The sequence below is a fragment of the Malurus melanocephalus genome, unplaced genomic scaffold (genome assembly GCF_030028575.1).
Source record: "Malurus melanocephalus ecotype Western Australia unplaced genomic scaffold, MMel_1.1 scaffold_187, whole genome shotgun sequence".
Taxonomy (NCBI): Eukaryota; Metazoa; Chordata; class Aves; order Passeriformes; family Maluridae; genus Malurus; species Malurus melanocephalus.
Window position 1 is genome coordinate 715289 of NW_026623419.1, and position 24075 is coordinate 739363.

The 24075-nt window shown below is 41.2% G+C and overlaps 2 protein-coding genes across 5 annotated transcripts in view; one reads left to right on the forward strand and one right to left on the reverse strand.

Annotated features, from left to right (window-relative positions):
* The window catches only part of PIGN (phosphatidylinositol glycan anchor biosynthesis class N), a 97241-nt gene extending 78560 nt beyond the window's left edge, over positions 1 to 18681 (reverse strand). Inside the window, exons 1-4 of one of the 2 annotated variants that reach the window (XM_057373123.1) lie at positions 18630 to 18681; positions 6043 to 6303; positions 2038 to 2159; positions 824 to 922 (exon numbers count right to left, since the gene is read on the reverse strand). In XM_057373123.1, coding sequence (XP_057229106.1) covers positions 824 to 922; positions 2038 to 2159; positions 6043 to 6269 — 448 coding nt within the window. In that variant the 5' untranslated portion in view covers positions 6270 to 6303; positions 18630 to 18681. Of the gene's footprint in view, positions 1 to 823; positions 923 to 2037; positions 2160 to 2854; positions 2982 to 6042; positions 6304 to 18629 lie in introns of those variants that run through there. The other variant, XM_057373124.1, reaches the window with a different exon arrangement.
* A 724-nt stretch (positions 18682 to 19405) lies between these two features.
* Positions 19406 to 24075, forward strand: part of RELCH (RAB11 binding and LisH domain, coiled-coil and HEAT repeat containing) — an 84848-nt gene continuing 80178 nt past the window's right edge. Inside the window, exon 1 of one of the 3 annotated variants that reach the window (XM_057373127.1) lies at positions 19406 to 20142. In XM_057373127.1, coding sequence (XP_057229110.1) covers positions 19662 to 20142 — 481 coding nt within the window. In that variant the 5' untranslated portion in view covers positions 19406 to 19661. The remainder of the gene's footprint in view (positions 20143 to 24075) is intronic. The other 2 variants (XM_057373126.1, XM_057373125.1) reach the window with 2 other exon arrangements.

The following is a 24075-nucleotide window of genomic DNA, read 5'->3' on the forward strand; positions in this document are numbered from 1 at the left end:
AATCATCATGAGAAATATGATGTATATTTTTTTCTAAACCAATATTACATTCCACTCCTGTCCTGCCTATCCCATTTTTCTTATTTGTCAATATCAATGTCTAGAACAGAACAGCAGCATATGCCCTTAGCYTGCCCCCTTTTCACTCAAGTCTGTTTATCCTGAGATTATGAGAAAGGGTGTATTTGCACTCATTCTTCCAAGGAAACAACAATATTAAACTTGGAGAACCTTTAAACGTTTGAAGCTCTGCTCCCTCGAACACCAATTGCACTGGTCTGACAAGACTTTAACACACTGCACACCATGGGCAAAAGACCTCACCTTCAGGAATAGTACCAGCAGGTTTTTGCTTGTATACACTTCTTCCCTTTACATATTAATGCTCAGAAWAGAACCAGAATAATCCACAATAGGCTACTCTTTCAGCTCTGACACTGAAAGGCTGCAGTTCTATCTCCCAATTCACTAGGAGCTGCAGGCATAGGAAGAAAAATCCTAACTCCATGCTTGCCAAACAAGAGTTTAAGCCTCAACAAATTAAAACATACTAAGTCCTTATAACTAAAGGTGTGCTTCCTTTGGTACACTGATAGAATGAGCTAAGGCCTATTTAAATGAATGAGTAATAAATAGGGAGATCCTCACTAAAAGCTTGCTTCTTTTCCTCCACCCCATCTTCATTTCACAAACTAGAAGTAAAGTATACGAAATACAGAAACTGAAAATACTTCTTTCACCTTCTCTAACTCAGAAACTCTTAAGTGTCTCAATTTTACTACCTGATAACTATGTGTTGAAGATTCACAAAATTAAATCTTACCTTTTGCAAACATTGGCAAAATATCTGGGCTTCCCCAGCTCCAGGTATATTTACTTTCATTGAAAACAGAGTCAAATTCCACTGGATTCTCCTTCCATCCTGTTAAACAAACACACCTGCATTTAAATGGCATTGCCAGAAGATCTCATTGACTGCTAAAATTGATAGCCCATGCATAATGTGGGGGTTTTTTTCATAAGTTTCCTCTATATTATTTCACAATGAACTCCATTTTGCCAATCTTGATTTTAATTCCATTTCAACATCTATTATAATTAGTCCCCCATTCATTAAGAAGCAAGTTGAGAACCTAGGCCAATCTCATTATGCAGGGATTCAAACAGGCAAAGCAGACAGTTGGTTTACCTTCCAAACAGCTAAAATGTTCCTGAATTCTGCATCTCATGTTGTCTGAACTCAACTTTTGGCATTTCAGGCAATAAGTTACACATTTATATATCACATTTCCAGCAGTCATGTTGCCCTTCCTTTATTGTTGCACAATAAAACCTTCAAGATTTCTTGTTTCCACAAAAAGGCAATTGACAGAAATACAGAGATGCTCTTAACTAGGTATTCCTGCCAATCCTGCACTTGCAGTGGTTGTCAGAGGGAAGAACCTTTTCATTAGGAACATGGATAAGACCAAGTAACTCCTTTCACCTCCACTGTCCAAAACCAAAACACATGACAAGTGTTCAGGCCTGGAAGCCTGGGGAAAGGCAGAGGAGCATGCAAAAGACCAAGTCARTAATGCCAAGGGCTGTTCCACATAATTAAGCCCAAAACTCTCACAACTCTGGACAAAACACGTGCTTGGGGCTTTTCCTTTATTTTGCTCCTGATTCTCCAACTCAAGCCAACAACGGTTCACCTGAGACATTGCAGTTCATTTCTTGCTTGCAACATCCATTTAGCTATCTCCTATTACATCCCAAAGGATAATTGAAAACTGTTACTTAAAGCAGTGAGGCCATAAGATACTTTTGCTTTTAGGCTCAGGGTGCTAAATTCAACCATGTTACAAAATATTAATTTATGTAAGCTATTTTCCTAGCTATCAATATTTGGAGTGGGAAATCAATGCAAAAATACTATTTTCCGTCTCATCTTGGCACAATGCAGGTATTTGTCAATAATCATTGATAAGCCCAGCACATCACTGAAATACCTTATTTTAGAGGACAACATTCAAAGCTTTAGGACAAGCCTACCTTTAGCAACTGCACTGACATCTTCATAAAATCCAGCTATAAGTGCAACATGCCCCGGTCTGGATTCTGTTGGGACCCGGGTGTGAGAGATTCCCCAGCTGCCATTATTCTCTAGAATACCCCTAAAAACAGGATACAAGGCAGTTAAATGYTCATAACTTGCTGAAGTAGAACAAATTGTAGGTAAAAAGAGTGMCAGGTAGATGTGAGGCAGGAAATGCAAAAAACCCCCACATYCAGACTAAAATGGATTTTCACTACYACCTGCTGTGCAGTAACACAAGCAGAACTTAAACCTGCAAGTAGTTCTATATTATAASACCCCACAGAGAACATTACTATCGTGGCCCACCAGCACTGCAAACAGATGAGTTTAGCTGGGTTCTAATACACTTGAAATTATTATGCTATTTTTTTTCTGCTTTCCTGTTTAGTTTACATTCTTTTCCCCAACAGATTGTTTCTGTCTAGTGTTACTCTTCTTTGTTCTTTCCATTTAGCCTGAAAGTGTCTAGTTCAATCTTATCTTACTCTTTAAATACACTCAATTATAATTAGCTCTTGCGACCATGTCTGCCTTTATCTGTGCTAAATCCTGGAAGCCAATACTRAGGGAATTCGAACCCCACTTGTTGGCAACGAGAAGAAAATTTAAGTAARCCTTGTATCTTTTGCAATTACACCTAAGTGAGGGAGAATACCTTCTCACCACATACACAGAAATACAAGTGCCCAGGGTTTATGCAYGTACAATAAATAGTTACAATAGATAAAAAGCAAAGAAAACAGAGAACAAAGCTCAAGCATAAGAAACAACCTCATAAACTATTCTTGTCTGTTGAAGATCTGAACATCAGGAGACTATCAGGAAGCAAGAGGTGAGTGTTACCATATGCTGTTTTCTTGTCTCCATCTTCTGGAAGAACAGAAAGATTCACTGCTCACTGTCAGAGCAAGGGGAGAAAGAAAACAAAACACAACAGGACATACCTTATACTGATTTTTGAACAAAACAGCAGAATCTTCTGAACAAATTCAGAGCAGTTTTTAATGATCAAGTTACCAGGAAATTACTATTTTGCCATTCATGATATAAGCTACCAAATTCACTATGTTTTAGTTACSTATTTTAGCCCAAGTAAATTCTAAGTTCACACTTTTAAAGAACCCAAAATTTCAGGCTCTACTCTGTAAGCTTGAAGCATTCCCAGTTTATTTCTTGGGGTTATTTAAACTCATCTTAGACCTCATTCTCAGACTTGAAAGCTCACAGAACTATTTGGAAGAGCCCAAATAYCACAGCTGACATTCTACCATGTTATTCTTAGCTCTCATCTCAAGAGTTAATGCAAGTTGTACTGAAAAAGTACTAATTTGAAGAAAGGATTAATGTATTCGTTAAAGTGGTTTCTTACTTTTTCTCACTAAAGACTGATCAGGATGTATTGCACTAACATTCATGAAAGATTTAAAACAAAAATATAACACTTGCAGCTCTCCTCATACTTCATAGGAACAACACGTAGGAAATTGTTTTAATTAGAATTTGATTTCTATTGAATTGGAAAGTAATTCTTTACCTTTTCTTTTGTGGGGCTGTTGTCAACAACAGGGTGACTTCAGGACTGAAGTCAACAATAGCACATACCAGGCAGAAAAAACATATATTGTCATTTACCTATTCAAAATTTATTTGAATTATTTATTTATTTGAACAAAAATTTATTTCCATGACAGTATAAACATTAGCTACTCACAGTAACTATGATAAATATTAAAATGATATAGTAATATGGCTGCAACATGATAGGCAAGGACAAAAATATCTTCCCTGAAATCACCATCACAGCAATTCAGATCACTTACTAGCACTCACAGCTATCACAACACTGCCGAAAACTAGATTTTTCAAGAATATTGTAAAAGATTAGGTACTTGGTATACATATATTATCCAAAAATCTGTTTCAAGACTAATGGATATTTATTTTTAATTCCACGTACCTACTAAAACTTTGCTTCTTTTAATAGCATATTGCTACAAGAAAGGTTCTTGCTCATTAAAAGATAATCTTTCCTCATTAACAATGCAGTATTTCCCCAAGTATTCCACTTGGATAAGACTAGTAATCTGGCTGTGATGTTGCCCACTACTATAAAGGGGGTAAGCGACTGAACACTTGTAACTTAGGAATGAACATAGAAAAAAAGTAAACTTTATATTAAATTGCATATACTATGAGTTAATATTACTGAAAAAGGAATGTTCAAACAGCAACAACTTGGTAGAACAAAAGAAAAGAAACACTTCCAGAAACTAGCGTCTGATCTCATCAACCTGTTTACAAAATTAACTGATGGAAGTTGTGTAGCTCAAATGTTTAGGAACAAAACACTGAGCCTCTTGCTTCAAAATTGTGGCAGCTCATGCAGATGATCTGAAGATATGCTCTGGGCTGCCTGACCCTCCCCATTTCAGAAGGCACAACTTTTGCATGCTTTTACTTTTCATCATCTCTCACATATACATGCTCATACACATATGTGCTTCTATGCAGAATGAGAGGYGAGAGAAATACAGATGGCCCTTCACACCTCTACCAGCATTTTCTTCCACCCAGTAAACAGCCAGCATCTCTGCCTCTTATGAGGCAGTTCTTCCCCTCCATTCATCTATGCACTTTCAGCTCAGGTGACAGCGCTTTACTTCTGCAGATTTTGAAATAGAGAGTCCCTAACTCCACAAACAAGGTAAAGCAGAGAAAGCAAAAGTGCCAATTTCCCAGCAGTAGACAAGCTAATACATGGTTTAACTTTTTTTTTCTAGGTAGGCATGATAATGCTGAATAGCTGAAACTTAAAAATTCAAATCACTTAGTTAAAAAAAATACCCTTTACAACTCTCTCCTGGCCAYTACTCACCACTCCTAGTGTTGGGGCTGTTACAGCACCCACACCTTAATGGTGTTGGCTGGTGATGCAAAAGACCCAACAGTTYTACTGCTCAGAAAAGAAACCGCTCTGGACTAAATGTGAAGACTACTGGTAGAAGCCAACATGGTAAACTCCCATTGATGTGGCAGATACCTGGCAGTGACAGATAGCACCTTATAAAAACAGTAACAGCAGCAGAAGCAGGTATGAGTAAGCCCATACAGGCTGGCAAGCAAGGACTCCTCACGTTTCTGTACTATTTTTGCAGGACTGCAAAAACCCTGAGAGCTGCAGAAGACTGATTATTTGGGTTTGCTCTGATATTCAAGCCAGACCAATGCTATCAAACAAAAGTAGTCTTATTTAATACTGTCTTATTTTTTCCAGTCTAGGAAATTAATTCTTATGATCAAGTAATTATCTTGATAAAAGGAAACAAGGCAAGTTAATGAAAATTAGTTCTAAGCACACAATGATATGGCTTTAAATGCTTTTTTTTGGCAGGATTACTTTTTCACAGCCTTAAATGAAATCACAGCAGCTAGACAAACAGAGACAGTAAAAGGGAGGCAGCAGGGTCACAGGAGCAGGAAGGGTGGAACAAAGAGGAAGTGGCAGCCTGCTGTTAGATCCATTCAGGACATCTCTTTTAATCACTCCTTTAAAAGTTTCCTCAGCGGCTTAGAAGACAAGCACGTTAATAAACTGCTACTCTTAAACTGAGCATCCAGTAARCAGTTTAAATTAGCAATTGCCAGGCTTCAGAATGGATACCATGCTGATGGGAATGGAGAAAGTTCCCACCCCTCTCAGTTACTGGATMTCTGTAGCATTCAGGGGACAGTATGGACTCAATTTATACTGTTCCTGTWTCAGCAGCTTTCCTGACAAGGGACACCAACCCAAACTCATCCATTTCTGCAGGGTGTAACTCTGCAAAGTTTGTTATTTCAAAGGCAGAGGGAAGGCAGTACTCAAGCGACCACAACTGCTGTTCTTGCTCTCTTTTCAACACTGCCTAGAGCTGCTTCCAGACACAAAACCTTGTGGCTCAGTAGAGTTTCGGACTCACCTCAGGTAAGGTGCTCGGGGTGTGCCATTGCTGTCCAATTCATAGAGAGAATCTGCTCGCAGACCATCAGCAACAAAAAGCACAAGACGTTTTGCCGGAGGTGGCAGTGGAGTCTGCTGAGGAGTCATTCCATGGACAAGGGGAGAGCTGAAGTAGATGTCAAAAATGGAGACCAAGAACACACAATGCACAAGGAGCCCCGCAAGTATGAAGACTGGTATATCCATGGCAGCAGCCGGCTGGCAAAGGCAAAGTCCAGCACTAACAGAGAGMGAAAAATAACATCAGGCAGATGAGACTTAGCAGAATCAATATTTATTTCATTTGTTATGGGAGTATAACAATCACAGTCACCCCCAGAATCCATAATCAATTTCCCCTTCCAACAAGCTTTTCCCCCCAGACGTTCTGRTCAGAGTCACTGCATGACTAACTCAAACTTTCAGATAAACCATGATGTCTCAGCAACTCATCTCTATTGTTTAGGGGTTTATTAGATGGCTTCAAAAGACCACTGAATCAAGACAGTTTGTTTTGTGAGCTACATCAGTGACAGAAGACTCAGGCAATACAATGTCTCCATGAACATACTACCCTCTACTGGCTGGCTGCATGATAGAGTTGAAGTCTGTTCAAATGCAAGGCAGCTAGAGAAAGTAATCTTATAACAGACATGCATCCAACATCGCTTTTTTTGCCCCCTCCAAGTTYGATTGCTATCAAATCTGGTTTCATTGTACTCTGCCTAGAAACTGAAACCTTATTTTAAAAGAACAAAGATACTGTGCTGAGCACAGAACGCTATTCCTCTTCTAAAACAAGTGACAAAAGCACAACAGCTGAAGAATTATGTTTCAGGAATAATTACATTCCCTTTTTTAATGGTTTTTTTTTCCCTGCCTTGTCATCCTCTGATGTCACGTTAGAGATACAAATATGCTTAATAACAGATACACTGGAAAACACATTTTTGTGTTTGCCAAGTGTGCTGTGAGGATCACGCGATGCCTACTGGAGATAAATATGAATATTGGCTGAGGTAAGTGAGGGACCTGAGCCTGAATGAGGCTCAGTTCTGACAAAGGACTACTAGTGCTGTCCAAGCTGCTAACTTAGTTATTTAAACATTCGCTCATTATTCACCTTACAACACCTCCAATCACCAATTTAGAAACAGATGTTGCCAACAGCCTGGAAGGGTCAGATTACCTGTGTAAATACACACCTCCCTCTAAAAGAAACCATTTGTTTAACAATCTAGTTAGTGCTTCTAAATGAATATATATATATATATATATATATATATATATATATATATAAAGTTTATGTTGCTACTTTCAGAATTCCTATAGCTGAACAGACACAGGCAGCCACCATATGGCAAATCTACCACTCATATTAAGTAAGGATAAAAGACTTCACTACCACATAACCTTAACTCTGATCAAAACTTTGAAAGATGTTTTTTACAATAAATAACTTAAAGGGTCAGGAAAACCAGAGGAACAAAAAGAAAAACACTAAAAGAAGATTTGAAAGATAATACGGAATATTACTTACTAACCCAAAGATAATTCAGAACTGCATGCAACTTAACCATAACTTCCAGTTCCATCCATTTTCATCACTAAAACACAGATGCAACAACTCCAACTGTAATCTGAAACATTACTATAGCAATTTCTCATTTAAGAGATTTGAAGAGAAAACAATATAAAAAACCTGAAATAACAAAATACAACCTTTCAGAAAGAAATGTAGTAGTCACATTTAAATGAACAAACAAAAACTTTTTGTTAATCAGGAACTTACATGCTTTTATGTCTACAAGTGACATTCCAAGAGATTTGGAATATCTGTAAATATGAGTTTGTTTATTTTTTATTTTTAAGTATTCAGGGTTCCTGCATCAATTTAAATATATGAAATCACAATCAGAGAAAGACCACTAAGTTCAGTGCCAGAGCTCATTTTATTCAGTTTTATCTTCCATWGGGCTTTTTCTTTTGATGCAGTCATACTCGATAAGAGAATCCAAACTACTCGTGTCTTAAACTGATGAGACTGAACACCCTACTAAACAAAGCAGTTACTTCTACCAGATACTTGCTGCATGCTCCCAATGCTACAATTCTATAGCTTAACATATTCTAAGTTCTTCTAATTAAAGTATTAGTTAACTAATCTGTTTTCTGCACTCTTTTTTCTTTAACTCTCCCCAGGCCAGTCCTTGMACACAGAAAAAGAGTTCAATCAACACAATTCAAATTTAATGCTTAGACTATAGTATCTATAGAATTAATGAGAAAAGAAAAAAAAAAGGATACTTTCTTTTGGAACCACAGTTTGACTACATTTGCCTCGTCATCTAGGCCCAGCATATCCCACTGCTCAATACCATCACATGGTTTCTAGASAGGCAGCTCCCAAAGCACCTGCTCCTGCCACATCCCTCACAGCCATTCCTGCCTCTGGCTTAGCTTATACTGCTCTCCTAATGCAGGACTTTGTGTGTCATCATTGTGGTACAATATTGTGAAAAGTACTGTTCTCGAGCTTACAAATACTTTCTCACAGGTACAGTGGTTTTGAAAAGCTCCTAAATGCACCCAGCTGAATGCAAATTTCTCTGTAGACCTCCACAGTTCAAAACAGAAAGCTCAAAAGGCATGGAAACAAGGACAACAACTTCAATAACAATTACTTCCTCACAAATCAAAAATAACCAAAATAAAAGGAAAAATTGGATCAAGCTTATAAGAAAAAAACAAAAGCCACAGCCTGTCGAGAGAGGAAAAATAGAAATGTATTAGGCATACACACTTTTGAGGATGAGGAGCCATATCTATGTATTTATGACTAGTGCCAAAACATCTCTGCCCTTAGGTGCCTGGCCATCCAAGATGTGGATAAACAAACTGTCACTTAAAAATACATCTTACATCTTTCTGTCAAGAAAACTTAAGCCAAGGACATCTAAGTATTTTTGTGTCCTGTGTTATTTTCTCAGGCAATCCCTTAGCAAGTGATTTAGTGCCATACCTTCCCCAATCCTTATCTTCACAAGGCAAAACACAAGCTGTGCTCTAATTCTGACTGCATTATTCTCCTCTGTTCTGTTAAGTCATTGCCTATCACACCAAAAGTAAAGAAAGACTGCTCCGAGTCTTGTAGGCCAGTGAAGCATGTTGCAACTTATTTGCCACATGCCATTTCTTACTGCCCACCCAAACACATCACTTGCTACAACAGAATCCTGGAATCTTAATACAGTTCAGATAGCCAAATCTCCTCTGTAGACTTAGCCCAACTAGTAAATTATCTATCAGGCTCTAATTTGTTCCTTTTTTCTACATTTTTCCCCTTCTGTCACCATCTCCTTAACTAAATACAGAGCCAATAATACTGCCCAACCACCAGTAGATCAGACCTTAAACTATTCTAATAAAATATCTTTGCTCAAACAATTTGGAGTAAAAAACACAAAGCTAGCACAGATTTTTAAACGAAGACCTTTTCAGATCCTTAACAAGAAAGTACTAAAGATGCACTAAGCTACTCACTGCATGTTAAATGAGAGTTGCTCACATAAATGAAGGGAGAAAGTAGAAAATGAGCAGTGCCCCGGTGATGCCAAGAGCTCCAGGAGACCTCAGAGTTACTCACTTCATTGGATATTGTGCACGAGCACAGAAGAGAGTGAGAAGACGTGAGGGGGTGATCRATCTGAGAAACAGCAAGGCAGAACMAGTAGACACCTTTCTTAAAGTCTAGGAGATTAAAGAAAAAAAAAGCAGCGAGGACCTTCTCACTGCAATTAATTTCTTCTCCAGAATAAAGTGATACATGCTGATTAGAGAAGGGTTTTTTTTGTGGGTCTCTCCCCTCACTGTATCCTCAAGGAGAAAGTTAAGCTCCCRGCTGGTGGCAGATGGGATGAAGAGACCCTTTCTTTCTTTGTATTCACACTTATCAAAATAATACCAAAAMCTCCTGCTATTAGCTACAAGTTCCTCACCAATTTCCATCTCAGTGCAAAGATTAAGACACCCAGACTGTGATGGTGGCAGGGGAGCAAGACAGCTGCAGTAAGTCACCCAAGCCCAACTCTTCTTCACATGAGCTTTTCCCTCTTTTYAAGTTCATCCGTAATTTGCTGACAAGACTTTTTTTTTAAACCTTCTTTTTGACTCATGCCATAGAAGCTATGTCCACTGCACCAGGCTGGATCACGTTTCTCAACAATTAACAGGAAGACTGACATAATTGAATGCAGGACTCATTCTCCTAAAGTAATCTACATCTAAGCTGCATTCCCTCTGAAGTTATAATCTCTTAGCACTAATTATAAGGCAAAAAACCCAAAATCTGTACTGTAACACAATACAGCTCTTCAAAACAAATGTAACATTTCCCTTTTATATTTTTCTTTCTCCAAATATGCAGTAAAACATACACRAAATACTGCATGGAATATGCCCCTCTAGCAGGAAAATTTTCCTAAGGACAATGAAGTGTCAAAAAAAGGAGCCTCAAGGTACATTAGTCATTYCTTTTAGAGGGACCATGCTTCTCTAATACTGTCAAGTCTGTTGATTAAGATGAAGAARATCCATTGGAAATGCATTTTCAGTAAGCATCAATGGCCTTGGTAAGTATCTTTTACAGAAAAAATAAATAGACAAGAATGGCCGCTGTGCTTCTGGCTGACTAATATGTTTCAACTACGCAGTGTTGTGTATTTTGTAATTTAACTGTCAAAGTGGTGACTGTACAATTTGTCTGTACATAAAAAATTATCCTCAGGGCAAAGGAGCAAATGGAGGCTGGGTGGTCTGACAGTACTTTGCATGGTATGGCAGCTATACAACATCTAAGATTGTGTTAGCAGTCCCTACCCTATTCTTTTACTGATTTAGATTTTTAAAGAGTTACACAAGTCAGGAAATGCACTCAAGTAATTTCTGCTGTCACAGCCCATACACCTATTGAATGCACAAAGCTGCAATTTGTACAAAACCATGCAAGACATWGACTGTAATTTATACAAGAGACTTACCAGACAAATCTGAGTAACTCTCAKCTCTTCATCCACTACTTAAACATAGGAAACCACAAATCCTTATCTTGACTCCATCATGTAATCATATTATGAAGTGGGAAAATTATAAAATCCCTTTTTTCTCTTTCTCAAATTTTCMTTTTCTTTCTCTACTGAAGCCTACCATGCTCTGCCAACAACTGCAACTACAGTATTTCCACTTGCTCTGGCACTGAGGTGGCTTCTGTAATTCAAACCATCTGTTTAAAATTATTTTATGTTCAACATCTTCACTGAGCATTTCAGGGATTATAATAACAAATGACAAAGGTTTTAAATTTTAAATGTGGTAGAGTAAAGCACATCCAAGCCTGAGGCAAAGGGCTCAAAGAATATTTAAWTTTCTTTTTAACATCACTTGATAATCAAAATTACTCTGCCTGCCTAGAAAAGTGTCTTTTGCCACCATTTTTTAGGGAGAAATTYGACTATGGCCTGCAAAGCACCAGTGAAACATCAAGTGTCTCAATACTTGAAAATACCGTAAATCAATCACCCCAGTGTCAGCAACTTTGTCTGAATTATCCTTAAACATGGGAAACTACATCCACGAGTCTCCCAGGCAAAAAAAAACCAAAACCAACCCATACCTGAGAACAACATTGACAACAGGACAGCAGAGATAAAGATAACAGGAGCACCTCTTTAAGGACAATGACTGCTTTGAGACATGAAAGAGTAAACGAGCAAACCTCAGTACCACCTGTTAGCCAAGTGGACGCAAAACAGAGTAGAAATTCAGCATTACATCTGCTCAGTATGCAGGCAGATAGAAATTCAGAACTCAGAAAAAAMCAAAACCCAACAAGAAACCCCGAGYGGTCTTGTCGTGAATTATTTCATTGGATAATAGCACTTGGAGGGCCTACGCCTGTTCTCAGGAAGTATCTGCAAATCCTCTTGCACATTTCTTGATTTCCGAGTCATTCAGCAAGTCTACCAGAAAGCCTTCTTCAACCACCACTGTTATACAGCTTAACATCATATTTTCATCTCAATATGGACTGTTTAATTCTTTTTCGGGCTCCCAAAAGTAACAGATTCCCTCCAACTTCTGCACTCTTGAACAAAACAAAACAAAACAAAAAAGAGGGTTTTTTCCCTGTCACTGTCTTTTCTTAACCYGCTTGGAGATTTTGCAGACAGATTCTTAATATTAAAAGTTCTTTAGGGAAAAGAACTTCAGCCTGACAGTGTCCAACAAAACACATCCCACCAGTTTTTAACAGGTCAGGGTYAAGGAACAAGTGCACTTAAGATAACACATGCACATGGAGGATAGCTTGCAACAGCAGTCTTCTGTCTTACTGGAGCCCTCCCTCACAAACCAAGGCTGAAGGCCCCCTGACGCAGTTTTAAAGCCATTTGCAATAAAACTATGCAATAAAGCACAAGTACCAATACAAGCATGACAGTTCTGCCCTTTAACCACAAAAGGGGCAARAATCACACTTCAAAGTTATAAAAACAACTATTCAATTTAAAGTCAATAACAAATATTAATGCAGAACACATAGGGAAAAGGATGGAAAAAAACCCAACTTTCAGCTGCACTCTTGCAAAACTAGTTTGCAAATGTACTATGTATATATGCAAAGGAAAAAAACACCCTTTAAACAAAAAAAAAGCCAAAACAAACAGTGTTTGAAGAATGTTCTATAAAAGCCAGTATTATCAATAAAGAATGTTTAAAAAAGCAGTCATARGTAGTTTTTCTTTTATTGCTTATTGATAGCAAACATTACAAATAAACAAGAATTACGTCAAATAGTAACAAGCACATCTGTTGAATAAGATGTGATAAGTCTCTGAATGTATATTTACCAATAACTTCAGTTTGAAGGAAGAAAAAAAAAAAAACCCATAGCATACTAAGCATACAACAATACTTTCATAAATGGCATACAGAAGTCAAACAATCAATTTGTAGTTTCCCACCTTTTCAAAAGCTGGGGTGTTTTTTTGTTTGTTTTTTCTTTTTCTTTAAAAAAAAAGGACTTTAGAATTTTTTGAGTTCAAAAGTACTATTTTATTATGCTAGCAGTTGACTATAATGTRTAGCTGAATACTATTCAACTGGCTAGCGAAATTTTTATTTCATATGTCTTTAYCTGCCAAAATTCCATTCACAATAAAGCTGACACAGATAAAGGCAACTTAAGCTCCCCACTGAGAAAACAAACGCATTCAAGGGCTGAAGTGAGCACCCAGCCGGAAAGCACCCCCAGCGGGAGCAGCATCACAGCCCAACCCAGGGGTGGGCACAGCTCGGAGGCGGCGGAGGGGGCGGGGGCCGCTGCCCTCCCACAGCCGGGCGCTCTCCAGGGTCCTGCACCGCTCTCGGCACCACGGCAAACCCTGAACCCGGGAAATCCCACCCTGCAAAACAGACTGTCGCGAGTACTCATTCCTCGTAAAGAAATATGCACAAGACGGGGGGGAAAAGATCCTAATTTCTTTAGTTACCAGCTTTAAAAAGAATTGCGATAGTCAAGTTATAAAGTGTAGAAAAATGTTAAAAAGGATGGATTATATTCCCTTTAAAAGAGCATCAATTACTAATATAACCATACACAGTACTTGTCCAAGGATACTTTGAAGYCCAGTAAGAAATCTTTATGCAAAGGAATCACCCCCTCCTTAACTCCTCCTCCAGCAGCCAAACTTGCAAGCTGTTCACAAAGGAAGCACTTCCCTACGTTCCCATAGGACAGTGAGGGAAAACTCACTGAAYTTATCAATTACTGCAGCCCGAAATACTGGCATTCACTTTAGAACAAGTTGGGTTTGCTCCTATATCACCCTCGACTAACCGAGTAGTCAACATTCAGTAGTATTTACAATATATCAACTTGCAAATACCCTCTGCTGAAGCCCTGTGAGCTTACATTTGTTTTTATGACAAAGCCAAGGCACTTTTCATTTGTATAAGACACCTTTATTTTTCAGTTGCTGACTCACTCTAGTAATTAATAGAGACAGAATATTATTCCTGAAAACAATCAGTGTTCTGCCTCTTTGCAATATGGGGAACTGCTGATTTAAAATGAAACTTCCCCAGCACTCAAACTCTTTTGGCAAATGAGCAGCAATAGATTCACTGTGGAGAACAAAAGAGACCAGAAAACAAATCAAAAAACTGCTAAAAAGAGACCCACAAACCGAGAGAATACAACTCTCTGGTTCTCATATTTGAGGTGATATGTGTATCAGTYATTCACTTGCACCCTTCCACCTACAGAAACCTGCTTGTAACAAAAAGGATATTTTCCGAATGCTTGGGACCAGCAAGGCAAATATATTTTATCAGGTATTTTATACAAAAACAGCTGTCATGGAGGTAGCAGTTAAAAGAACAAGAGGTTTTCATAGTCACAAATACTGCAAGAAAAACCAAGCTGTACAGCTGCAGAGTGCTGTCCTGTCCACCTCTGTTCCTGCTCACTTATTCCCAAGCCAAATCTCTTCCTTGGGCTGGCACATCATCTGTACAGCTGTAAAGTTAAGCATTTGAGAGAACGAATTCAACTGAAAATAACCTCAAGGGGAAAAAAAAACCAAGCAGAAGGAAGAATAAAGATCACTTGCTGTAGTTTAGTTYCCTGAATTCCCAACACAAACCTCTGTGTTGGCAGCAGGACAGGATGCCCTATCCTCCTAACAAAAGACCTAACTCATCATGTCCAACATTCACCTTCATTCTTTGAAGCCTGCATCTCACATTAATTTTAGTCATCAGGCCATATAAGGAAAAAAAACCAGATTTTTTTTTTTCAAAACTGTGCAAATACCAAATTGAAGAGGAATAACATGAAGCAGACAACAAAAGCACAGACCATTTCCCTTCCCTATCTACACTGTCCCTCACCACGGTGAGGTAGGTAAGGCATCCATCTCAGAGCCACTTGTTACCCTCTGCAAGACCTTTCTGGGCAGCCTACAGTCCAGACAGCATAGCCTACAGTTCATCTTTCAGGCTAAGGTGAACAAGGCCCAAGCAATTCAATACTCAAGAGTTTGCAGTGTCAGAAAAGGTCACATCTTTGATTCACAATTTATATTTTCTCACTCAGTTGTAGCAGCATTTTTTCTTTATATATTCATTCTCAAAACATGATAATTATATACATAATAAAGCCTGAACACGTTTTCTAAAATACTCCTTAAGCTTCTAGTGTGTTTGATCTGGTTTTTTTTTTTTGACAGCAGGCTTCCAAATAGCCACTGTTCACAGTAACACTTTATAACTTTTTGGAGGTAGAAAAACACAGCAAAACTTGAATTCTGGGGGGTTGTTTTGTTTAATTCAAGTCTTCATCTGATTTCACAGGTCATTACCACATTTTTGGTGAGGCTGAAAATATTTCCAAGAACCCCTTCAAACTGCTGTACTACCTTTACTTAAAATCCCAAGTTAACAATTCTTCATAAAGTTAGTTTCTCTGAGTAAAGCTATGTCTGAATGTAACACACATGTAACCATTAACTCCTGATACAGGCCATTCTCATTGAAAAACATTCCCTTGAAACTGAAACAGATACAATTTCAGAGAATAGCAGAGGTCTTTAAGCACAAGCTACYAATATTATGAGTCTCAACATTTGCATTATTTGGCTCTGCAGAATATCAAAATATTTTAGTGCTTAGAGCTTACAAAGCACTGAAATTAATCTTCTAAGGTCTGAAAGCAAACATAAAATCACAACTACTCTCCAGCTACTTTTGAAAGGAGGCAAAGTTAGTGTTCAATAAACATATATCCACAAAGATTCTTTCAGGCRGCTCAGTTTTAGAAGAAAACTTAARCAAGGGTTGCTAAACTCACAGATCRGCATTATTTTAAAGTAGAAATCAGATTCTCTTCACATATTTCTCCATTATTTGGTTCCCTGTGCCTTAATTGGGATCCCAATAAGATGAAAAAAGCTACCCTACTTCATTGCAGGACACACAAGAACACATKAATTCATATATTTCAAGTATTTGACACAGAAAAAAAACCCAGTAGGTACCGAACGGTAACAACTTCTTTGTACGAAATTAACCTTGTATGTGGAAGCTGAAACAGAAACCTCCTTAAAGCTTGACTTAAACTGCGTGTTCACTGGCTGTGAGAGCAGCTGATGCTGCACCAGGGTAGTGCAGAAARAAAGCATAATTTACATACCCATGACACCACCAGAGAGGGAACCTGAAACTGGTTAAGTTCATTGACCTTTGAGGCATTAACTCAAGATTTAACACTCCTACCAAAATCAAYATACTGAAAGTGAAGTCTGACTTTTTTCTACTTATTTTCCCTCTCAGGAACCATACATTTATATTTCATGAAACAAAACATCCTTAGACTGAAAAAGATTGCTTTTACACTGCCTACTCTAAAACACTCTTCAGATTTTTTTTCTACAAGCCCAGGTATTTTGGACACTTAGATGCCTTTTGAGATGTGTTTGGATATGATGCTCTTTAGACACAGAACCCAAATCCTTTAAAAGTTAGGAGACAGCAACTCCAATAGGAGACAAAGCGGCTCGATGAACAATCTGCCTGTTTCAGAATGACTACTGAATAATTAACTTGCAGCTGTCTGCCTCACATAGACCTATATAACGCTCCATTTCCAGAACTCACGCAGCTTTTTCTGCCTCACACATCCTTTGAGGCACCACTCTAACAGGTTTTCTTCTCCAATTTCTCAAAATAATATCCCTTTGTCATATAAGGAACTGTTTTAAGCRTATTTTTAAAAGCATATTTTTCTACCTACACTCTTCAGTCTTGGAATATGCATTTCAGCAAAGTTAGCTTTTTCCCAGCCATTCATAAATTATTTTGGAGCAACTGAGTGACATTTGTAAATATTTAATTTAGTTTCACAAACCCAAACAAATGTCTGCAAAAGCACTGAAAGAGAGGAATGCGTTTACATTAAATTTCGGTGTGGAAGAGTGAAAAAWGTTAGTCCTTACTGCCACAGGACAGAGAAGTAAGCAGAAATTAGGTTCTGCAGGCAGAACCGAGTGTTTGGATCTCTCCACACGCCCTGCAAATATCACGGACCGCCACGAGAGGCCGCTGCARGACCCCGGCAGAGTTTTCCCTCCGTCCTTAAGAAGGGAAAGCGCCGGAGCCAGCTTTTAACAACTTCACTCTGAACATGCTCCAACTCTCCAGAAAGGAAAGGAAAAAGCAGAAGTTTCTTTAAGGGTTCTCAATTCCACGGGAGCAGCAACAGCAAAATGCTTTTGTCCCTATTCTTATTGTGATCCCACTAGTATTTTAAAGCATTTTTAACAGACCTTCACTTTATTTTATGCTACAACCAGTTGATGCTCTGCTGCTTACAGTCTTTTTGTGTATCAATAACACAAAACAATCTGGTACTAATAAAACGCGAAGTTTATTATAGGACAGAACACTATAATGATTATAAAATTTACGGGAAAACGATGCAAATCCAAAACYGGAAAGCACAGTCTTTTACAGCACACCACCATGTGAATGGAAGAGTCTGGAGTGAGTACTCAAGAGTGCTTTAACATCTCCATGTCAATGCTAAACGTTCACATTATTCTATTACCAAGAGTTCAGCCCCAATATGCGAGTCCTAGTGAATCAGTATCACACAGAGCTTCCATTAGCGGGAATGGAAACAAAACGATGCAAACCAATGCTGGCCCTGTTTTGCATCATTTCCAGTGATCTGAACTTCCTTAAGTAGGAAGCAGGAAGTTCACTACCTGCTGTTACACCAAGACCTCAAGTTTTTTAATAGGTAACACACGAACCACTTTGCATTACCTTTTTAAAAGTGTCAATTTCACACTTTCACATCCCCAACTTCATAGAATCATAGAAWAGTTAAGGTTGGTCCCTTCTACTTTTCTCTCTGCATAACCTCACAACAATCCCTGTACTCCTCTGAGTTGCTTGACCCTTCCAAAGGCCATAAACATACTATCCACCTGTGCTTGTGCCCTCCTCCCTAATTCCAGGAACACCTGATGCTGGGAGATGACTCACATACCCACTGGGAATGCAGAGTTACAGAACCACTYAGGTTGGAAAAGGCCTCTGAGATGATGACATCGAGCCCAACCCATGACCGAACTCCACCATGCCACCTAGACCGTGGCACTGAACGCCAGTCTTTCCTTAAACACCTCCAGGGACAGTGACTACACCACTTTTTTTGGCAGTCCAACGTCCATCTGTCGGGGGCCCTCTTAGGGCTCTGCTTTCCCTGGGAAGCTCTACCCTGGCCCAGTCAACTCAGCCCGGCGAGGGTCTGAGCGCCCCAGCCTGGACTCTTAAACCCAAGCCAAGCCCCGCATCGCTCCCGTCCCATCAGCGCCCTGGGGCTGTACGGGCTGTGCGGGAGCAGGGAGGCGCATCCCGTGCCCACCCTCCATCCCAGGCCGCAGCCCCGGCATCCACCGCCCCTTCCCCGCGGGAAGCGCTCCGCGCGCACGCGCCACCACTCACTCATCTTCCCCCGATGCGCGCCAGGAACGCTTCCGCTTCCGCCCCTCCCCGCGCTCCGCCGCGCCCCAGCWGCGGTGCGTCACCAAAGCCCCGCCCCCGGCACGGCCGCGCCCCAATGCTTGGGCCCGCCCCTCAGGCTGACCCCGTCCCTCAGGTTATCCCCGTCCCTCAAAGTGTCCCCGCCCGTCAGTGTCCCCCCACTCAGAGTGTCCCCGCCCCTCAGGCTGACCCCGTCCCTCAGGTTATCCCCGTCCCTCAAAGTGTCCCCGCCCGTCAGTGTCCCCCCACTCAGAGTGTCCCCGCCCCTCAGGCTGTACCCGTCACTCAGTGTCCTCGTCCCTCAGAGTGTCCCCGCCCCTCAGCGTGTCCCCTCCTTCAGAGTGTCCCCGTCCCTCAGAGTGTCCCCACCCCTCAGCGTGTCCCCGCCCCTCAGCGTGTCCCCGTCCCTCAGAGTGTCCCCGCTCCTCAGAGTGTCCCCGCCCCACAGGCTGACCCAGCCGCTCAGTGTCCCCCTCCCTCAGGCTGTCCCCACCCCTCAGAGTGTCCCCGCCCCACAGGCTGACCCAGCCGCTCAGTGTCCCCCTCCCTCAGGCTGTCCCCACCCCTCAGAGTGTCCCCGCCCCACAGGCTGACCCAGCCGCTCAGTGTCCCCCTCCCTCAGGTTGTCCCCGCCCCTCAAAGTGTCCCCGCCCCGCGAGGAGGGGGCGGGCATGAGGACCGGAGGGGGCGGGGCCGGGCGCCAGGGCATCGCTCGCGGTTGGGCGCGGGAGCTCTCGCGAGAGCTGGGATCCGGAAGCGGCAGCAGGGCGGGTTGGAGGCCGCCGAGGAGGCGGCGGCGGGGAGTCGCTGTGGCCACCGGTGGCGGCAGCGCCCGCAGCAACAGCAGCATCGTCAACATCATCAACACCGTCGCAGGGGCCTGGCAGCGGCTCCGGCCCCGGCTCCGCCAGGAGGGGCGTCTGCGGCAGCGTCTCCGCACAGACTTTGCCGTGGTAGCACCCCGGCAGCGGTCGCGCCGCGCCGGGCTGTAAGATGGCGGCGACGGCGGCGGGCGGGGGTGGCAGTGTGAACCCCTTCCTCAGCGACTCGGAGGAGGACGAGCCTGAGGAGTCCCGGCCCGGCGGCGGCAGCAGCAGCAGCACCGAGCCGGGCGGGCCGGCATACCCTCAGCAGCAGCCGGAGCCGGCGGCGGGGAGCCCCGAGGAGCTGCCGGGTCTACGAGCGGCGGCGCCGGGCGATGCTGCCGCGGGGGCAGGGGAGCTGCCGCGGGTGCCGATGGACGCGATAGCGGCGCAGCTGCTGCGGGACCAGTTCCTGCTGACGGCACTGGAGCTGCACACGGAGCTGCTGGAGAGCGGCCGGGAGCTGCCCCGGCTCCGCGATTTCTTCTCCAACCCTGGCAACTTCGAGCGGCAGAGTGGCACGCCGCCCGCCGGCGGGGCCCTGGSCAGCCTGGGCGGCAGCAGCGGGCTCGGGGGAGCTGGAGGCAGGGAGCCCGGGGCCGGGCAGCTCAGTAAGTCACCCTGGCTAGGGGCGGTGGGGGCTCCGGGAGGTGGGGGTAACCGCAGGTGGGAGCACGGGGCTGGGCGGGGAGGCCCTCGGTGTCGCTGGGCGGCCGGGAAAGGCGTTTGGCATCGTTCCTTATTCCAGTCATTCCTTGCTCTCTAACCTGCGCGGAACTTGGGGAGGCGGTAGGAGACGGGCAGCCGGGGGCTCAAGAGGTGCGATGCCAGAACCGGTGAGCAGAACCTGGTCCAACAGGCGTAGTTTGATCAAGCTTCGGTATCCCTGTGAACGTCACGAATGTTTGTAGAAGAAATATGAGGAATGGTAATGTTAGTCTCGATTTTCAGCAGTGTCTTTAGTGCTCCCTGCTAAGAGATAAGTCATACGGTGCCAGTAGAAAGGGTGGGGTGTTAAGTCCTAAGTGCTACACGGAAAGTCCAAAAACTGTCAGAAGTGGGGTGTAAGGAGCCAGCGTGTTATTTCTGCTGGTGCGTCTAAGGATAGGCCTGAGTTTCACAGGTCTTGCACAACTAATACAGTGCTTCCTATAATTAATGCTTCCATGTTTACCAAGTGTCTGTAATCTTTGGCTTGCCATGTTGGGATTTGGTGATTTGGGGAACGGTAAATACAGGGAGTTTATGTAACTTCAGGGAGCAAAAGTAGTGCAAATATTGGGACAATTGTCACATAGCTGGCCTTAAAGGTTTTTGAGTTTTATTAGTAGTGCACATAGCTTAGAATAAAATTGCTTGTGTGTCTTGTCAGTGTTGCTGTCAAGAAATGTGGCATTCTAAAAAGGTGGTAGCCTGTGGAAGTGGCTTTGGKAGAGAAGCTGCCCAGCCACCTGACCTTTGAGGACTTAATGAACTCGTGGGAAGGTATTGAAATGAAAGGCATTCTGGGTAGCAGACAGGTGAAAGACTTAATTATGTGTGTACCAAGATACCTAAAGGCAGTTCGTAAATAGTCCTGTATTTTCGTTTCTTTTAAGAGTTTCTGATGTTGCAAAGACACAGTGGGATAATAGATGCATCTAAACTTTCAACTTGTTAGTGCATTTCAAGATCTTTTTTAAAATGTATGGCTTTTTTTAAAAATTCCTGCTGTGTTGTTTATGCTCTGCTTRTTTTGTTTATGAATAATTAGAATTTCATACTTGTCCTTGTCTAGCTCAGAGCTTCAGTGTGGTCTTTTTCATGATTAGTGAATGTTGGAAAAATTTGTGCTTCTAGGCTTCGAACTGATATAAATTTGTTTCATCCCCAAGCTGCTTCCTTGGGGATTACAGTCAATTAATCTGATTGATTAAATACTCTCTTTTCTTTCTTAGCATAATRTGTTGTTTTCAGTTATTGATACTGCGCATACTCCAGAATCAGAAAAACTCAGCCTATGTAACTGTGCTGTTATGCACACACAAAAATGACCTCTTGCAGTCTTAGACCAATGTACACTTACATAAGAACATCTTAATTATTATTTCGCTGACCTGCTAATTGATAGATGCCTGTGGGATGTCCCTATTGAAAAAAGAAGGGAGGAGGCAAGAGCAGTGGGGAGAGAGAGAAGGGGTTACTAAAACTTAGTTTGGGCAAGTTTAAAAACACTGAAGTGCTAAAATTAAATGTCATGCTAGACCTTACACTAAAAGTGCATCTTGAAATCTGATGTCTACAACAGGTTAGAATGTGCATTTCAAAGGATTTTTGTGTTTCAACAGTGATTCAAAAGGCACTTYGTATTAAGTGACATTGAAAGGTGACAGATGCAGAACAATGAAAAAAAATATTTTTATATAGCTCAAGTAGCTTTTTTAACTTAGTGCCATCAGACTTTCTTGCAGTCTGTGGTCTAGCATTGAGCTAGCAATTGTGACAGCGCCATTCAGACTGATTCTGATTGAACAAGAGCTGATAGGTTCTAAGAAGTAGATTGCAGAAGACACTGGCCTGAAAATCATGGTCTTTGGAAAAGCTCCCTCACTTTTTTCTTAAGCATCTGGTATTATTTGATTTGTGTAGATGACTGAGCTATAATTCAGGTCCAAGAGTAAGYCTGAACTGTTTCCTAAGTTTGTCAAAATGTCCATTTTTTTTGAGAGACTCAGTCTGTTGAACCTGCATTTGTGGGTTTTCACAGGGAGACTTGCAGAGGATGTATGAGAGAGTTGTGCATCTTTCTGCTCTTGCTTTAACATGCCCGAAGATATTTGAGAATAAACTAGTAGTTTTCTTAATAAAAACTATTGATGTAGAAAGTAGCGCAGGTTRGCATGATTGCCGTTTCAAGGTCATGTGAATTTTATGCTTCAGTGAAAAAAATCATGTAATTAAAATAATTATTTCTGTTGATTTCTAAAGTCAGAATCTCTTTTCAATGCTAGCTTTGTACCTGCTCCTCCCAGCCCTCAAGTCAGAATTTCTCTGGCTTTATWCTGAGATTTTTCATAATTTGATTGGATGCAGGAAAAGTGACGGCAATTCTTATTGAATGTGAAGTATGTTTGGAATGCTGCCTGAGGATTTCCAATGAGCAATGAAAAGCTTTYGTACTTTACGTGCTGTGCAGAATAGGAGAATTTCAGTACAAGTGTTCATTGCCTAAAAGGACTCTGAGAAGTGTCAATCTAAACTACAAGACTGTGCTGGAATTTATTTTGGTGTGGCTCTTTTTCTTCTCATCGTCTTTAAAGACTGTTATAAAGAGATTTTACTGAAGTGTCATCGGATTTAAACAACAAGCATCATGTGGTCAGCGAGTGACTTAGAAGCTGTTTTGTCTTTTGAACCRTGCTTCAGAGCGCTTGGTTGCAAAAGCAAATGACAGTCAGATGACTGGGATTTCTTACTTCTTTGCAAAAATACCCTTCCTTTTTCCAGCAGCAACATCACATCTACAAACTGAGGTTAAGATATATTGTAGTGAAAAATGTGGAAATGTATCAAAGTCTAACAACTTTGCTTATKTAGTTTGAAGCACATTCACCTTGTGAAAGAGGTAACACTACCCTCACGTCCTGTGTCTCATCTAGATGTTGCCAAACTTCTGAGAGCTTCTTCCATTGGTTTCAATAGCAGTAGCTCCATGACTGCTAGATCATGTTGATACTGCTTTTCTAATGCTACTCATGTGAGCAGAATGGTTTGGAARTCCCTGCTTCTTACTGTATTCCAAATCTTTTACAAAGATTTAGTCAACACCTACGCATTAAATACAAATTTTTGTCCCTATAATTTTTACATGAGAAGGTACAGCACAAATTGAGACATTCAAAATTTAGAAATAGAATTRTGGCTTGAATGTCTCATCCTTTTGCCTGGACTGTAAATGTATTCATTATACACATGACCATAATTCAAGCTTGTGCATAGTGGGTGAAGAAAACTTTTTTTTTTTTTTTTAAATGTGATTGATACGACTCCCTTTGGTTGCTGTGTTTGATGAATGCCCCTTCCTGAAGGAAAGCAGTTTGCACTGGTAGAACCAGTGTTAGTCTTAAAATTTGCTTTTTATTTTTTTCYTTATGGCTGCCCAAAATTTGAAATAGCTTTAATGAAAATCATAAAGAAGGGGTTTGAGCACTTATGTTACATTTATGGTTTTCAGGAGATGATTTTTTTCTAGTTATTGCCATRATAAAATTGTTTATAACTTTCTGGGGATTTGATTCCAGTTATATTAAACTAATACATGAGCACAAAGATATAAAYTATTGGTGCTCCCTCACTGTAAGCTCATGTCTTTGTTTGTGACTTGGGGTGTTCGATTTTCCTTTGGGGTTTTCTGGCTTTTGGGGKTTTTTTGTGTTGTTTTCTTTGGGTTTTTGAGTGTTTGCTTTGTTTTGGGGTGTGTGTGTTTGGTTTAGTTTTTGTGGGTTAGTTGGTTGGTTTTGGTGGTTTTGTTGTTGTTGGGGGGGGGTTGTTTGTTTTTGGGGTTT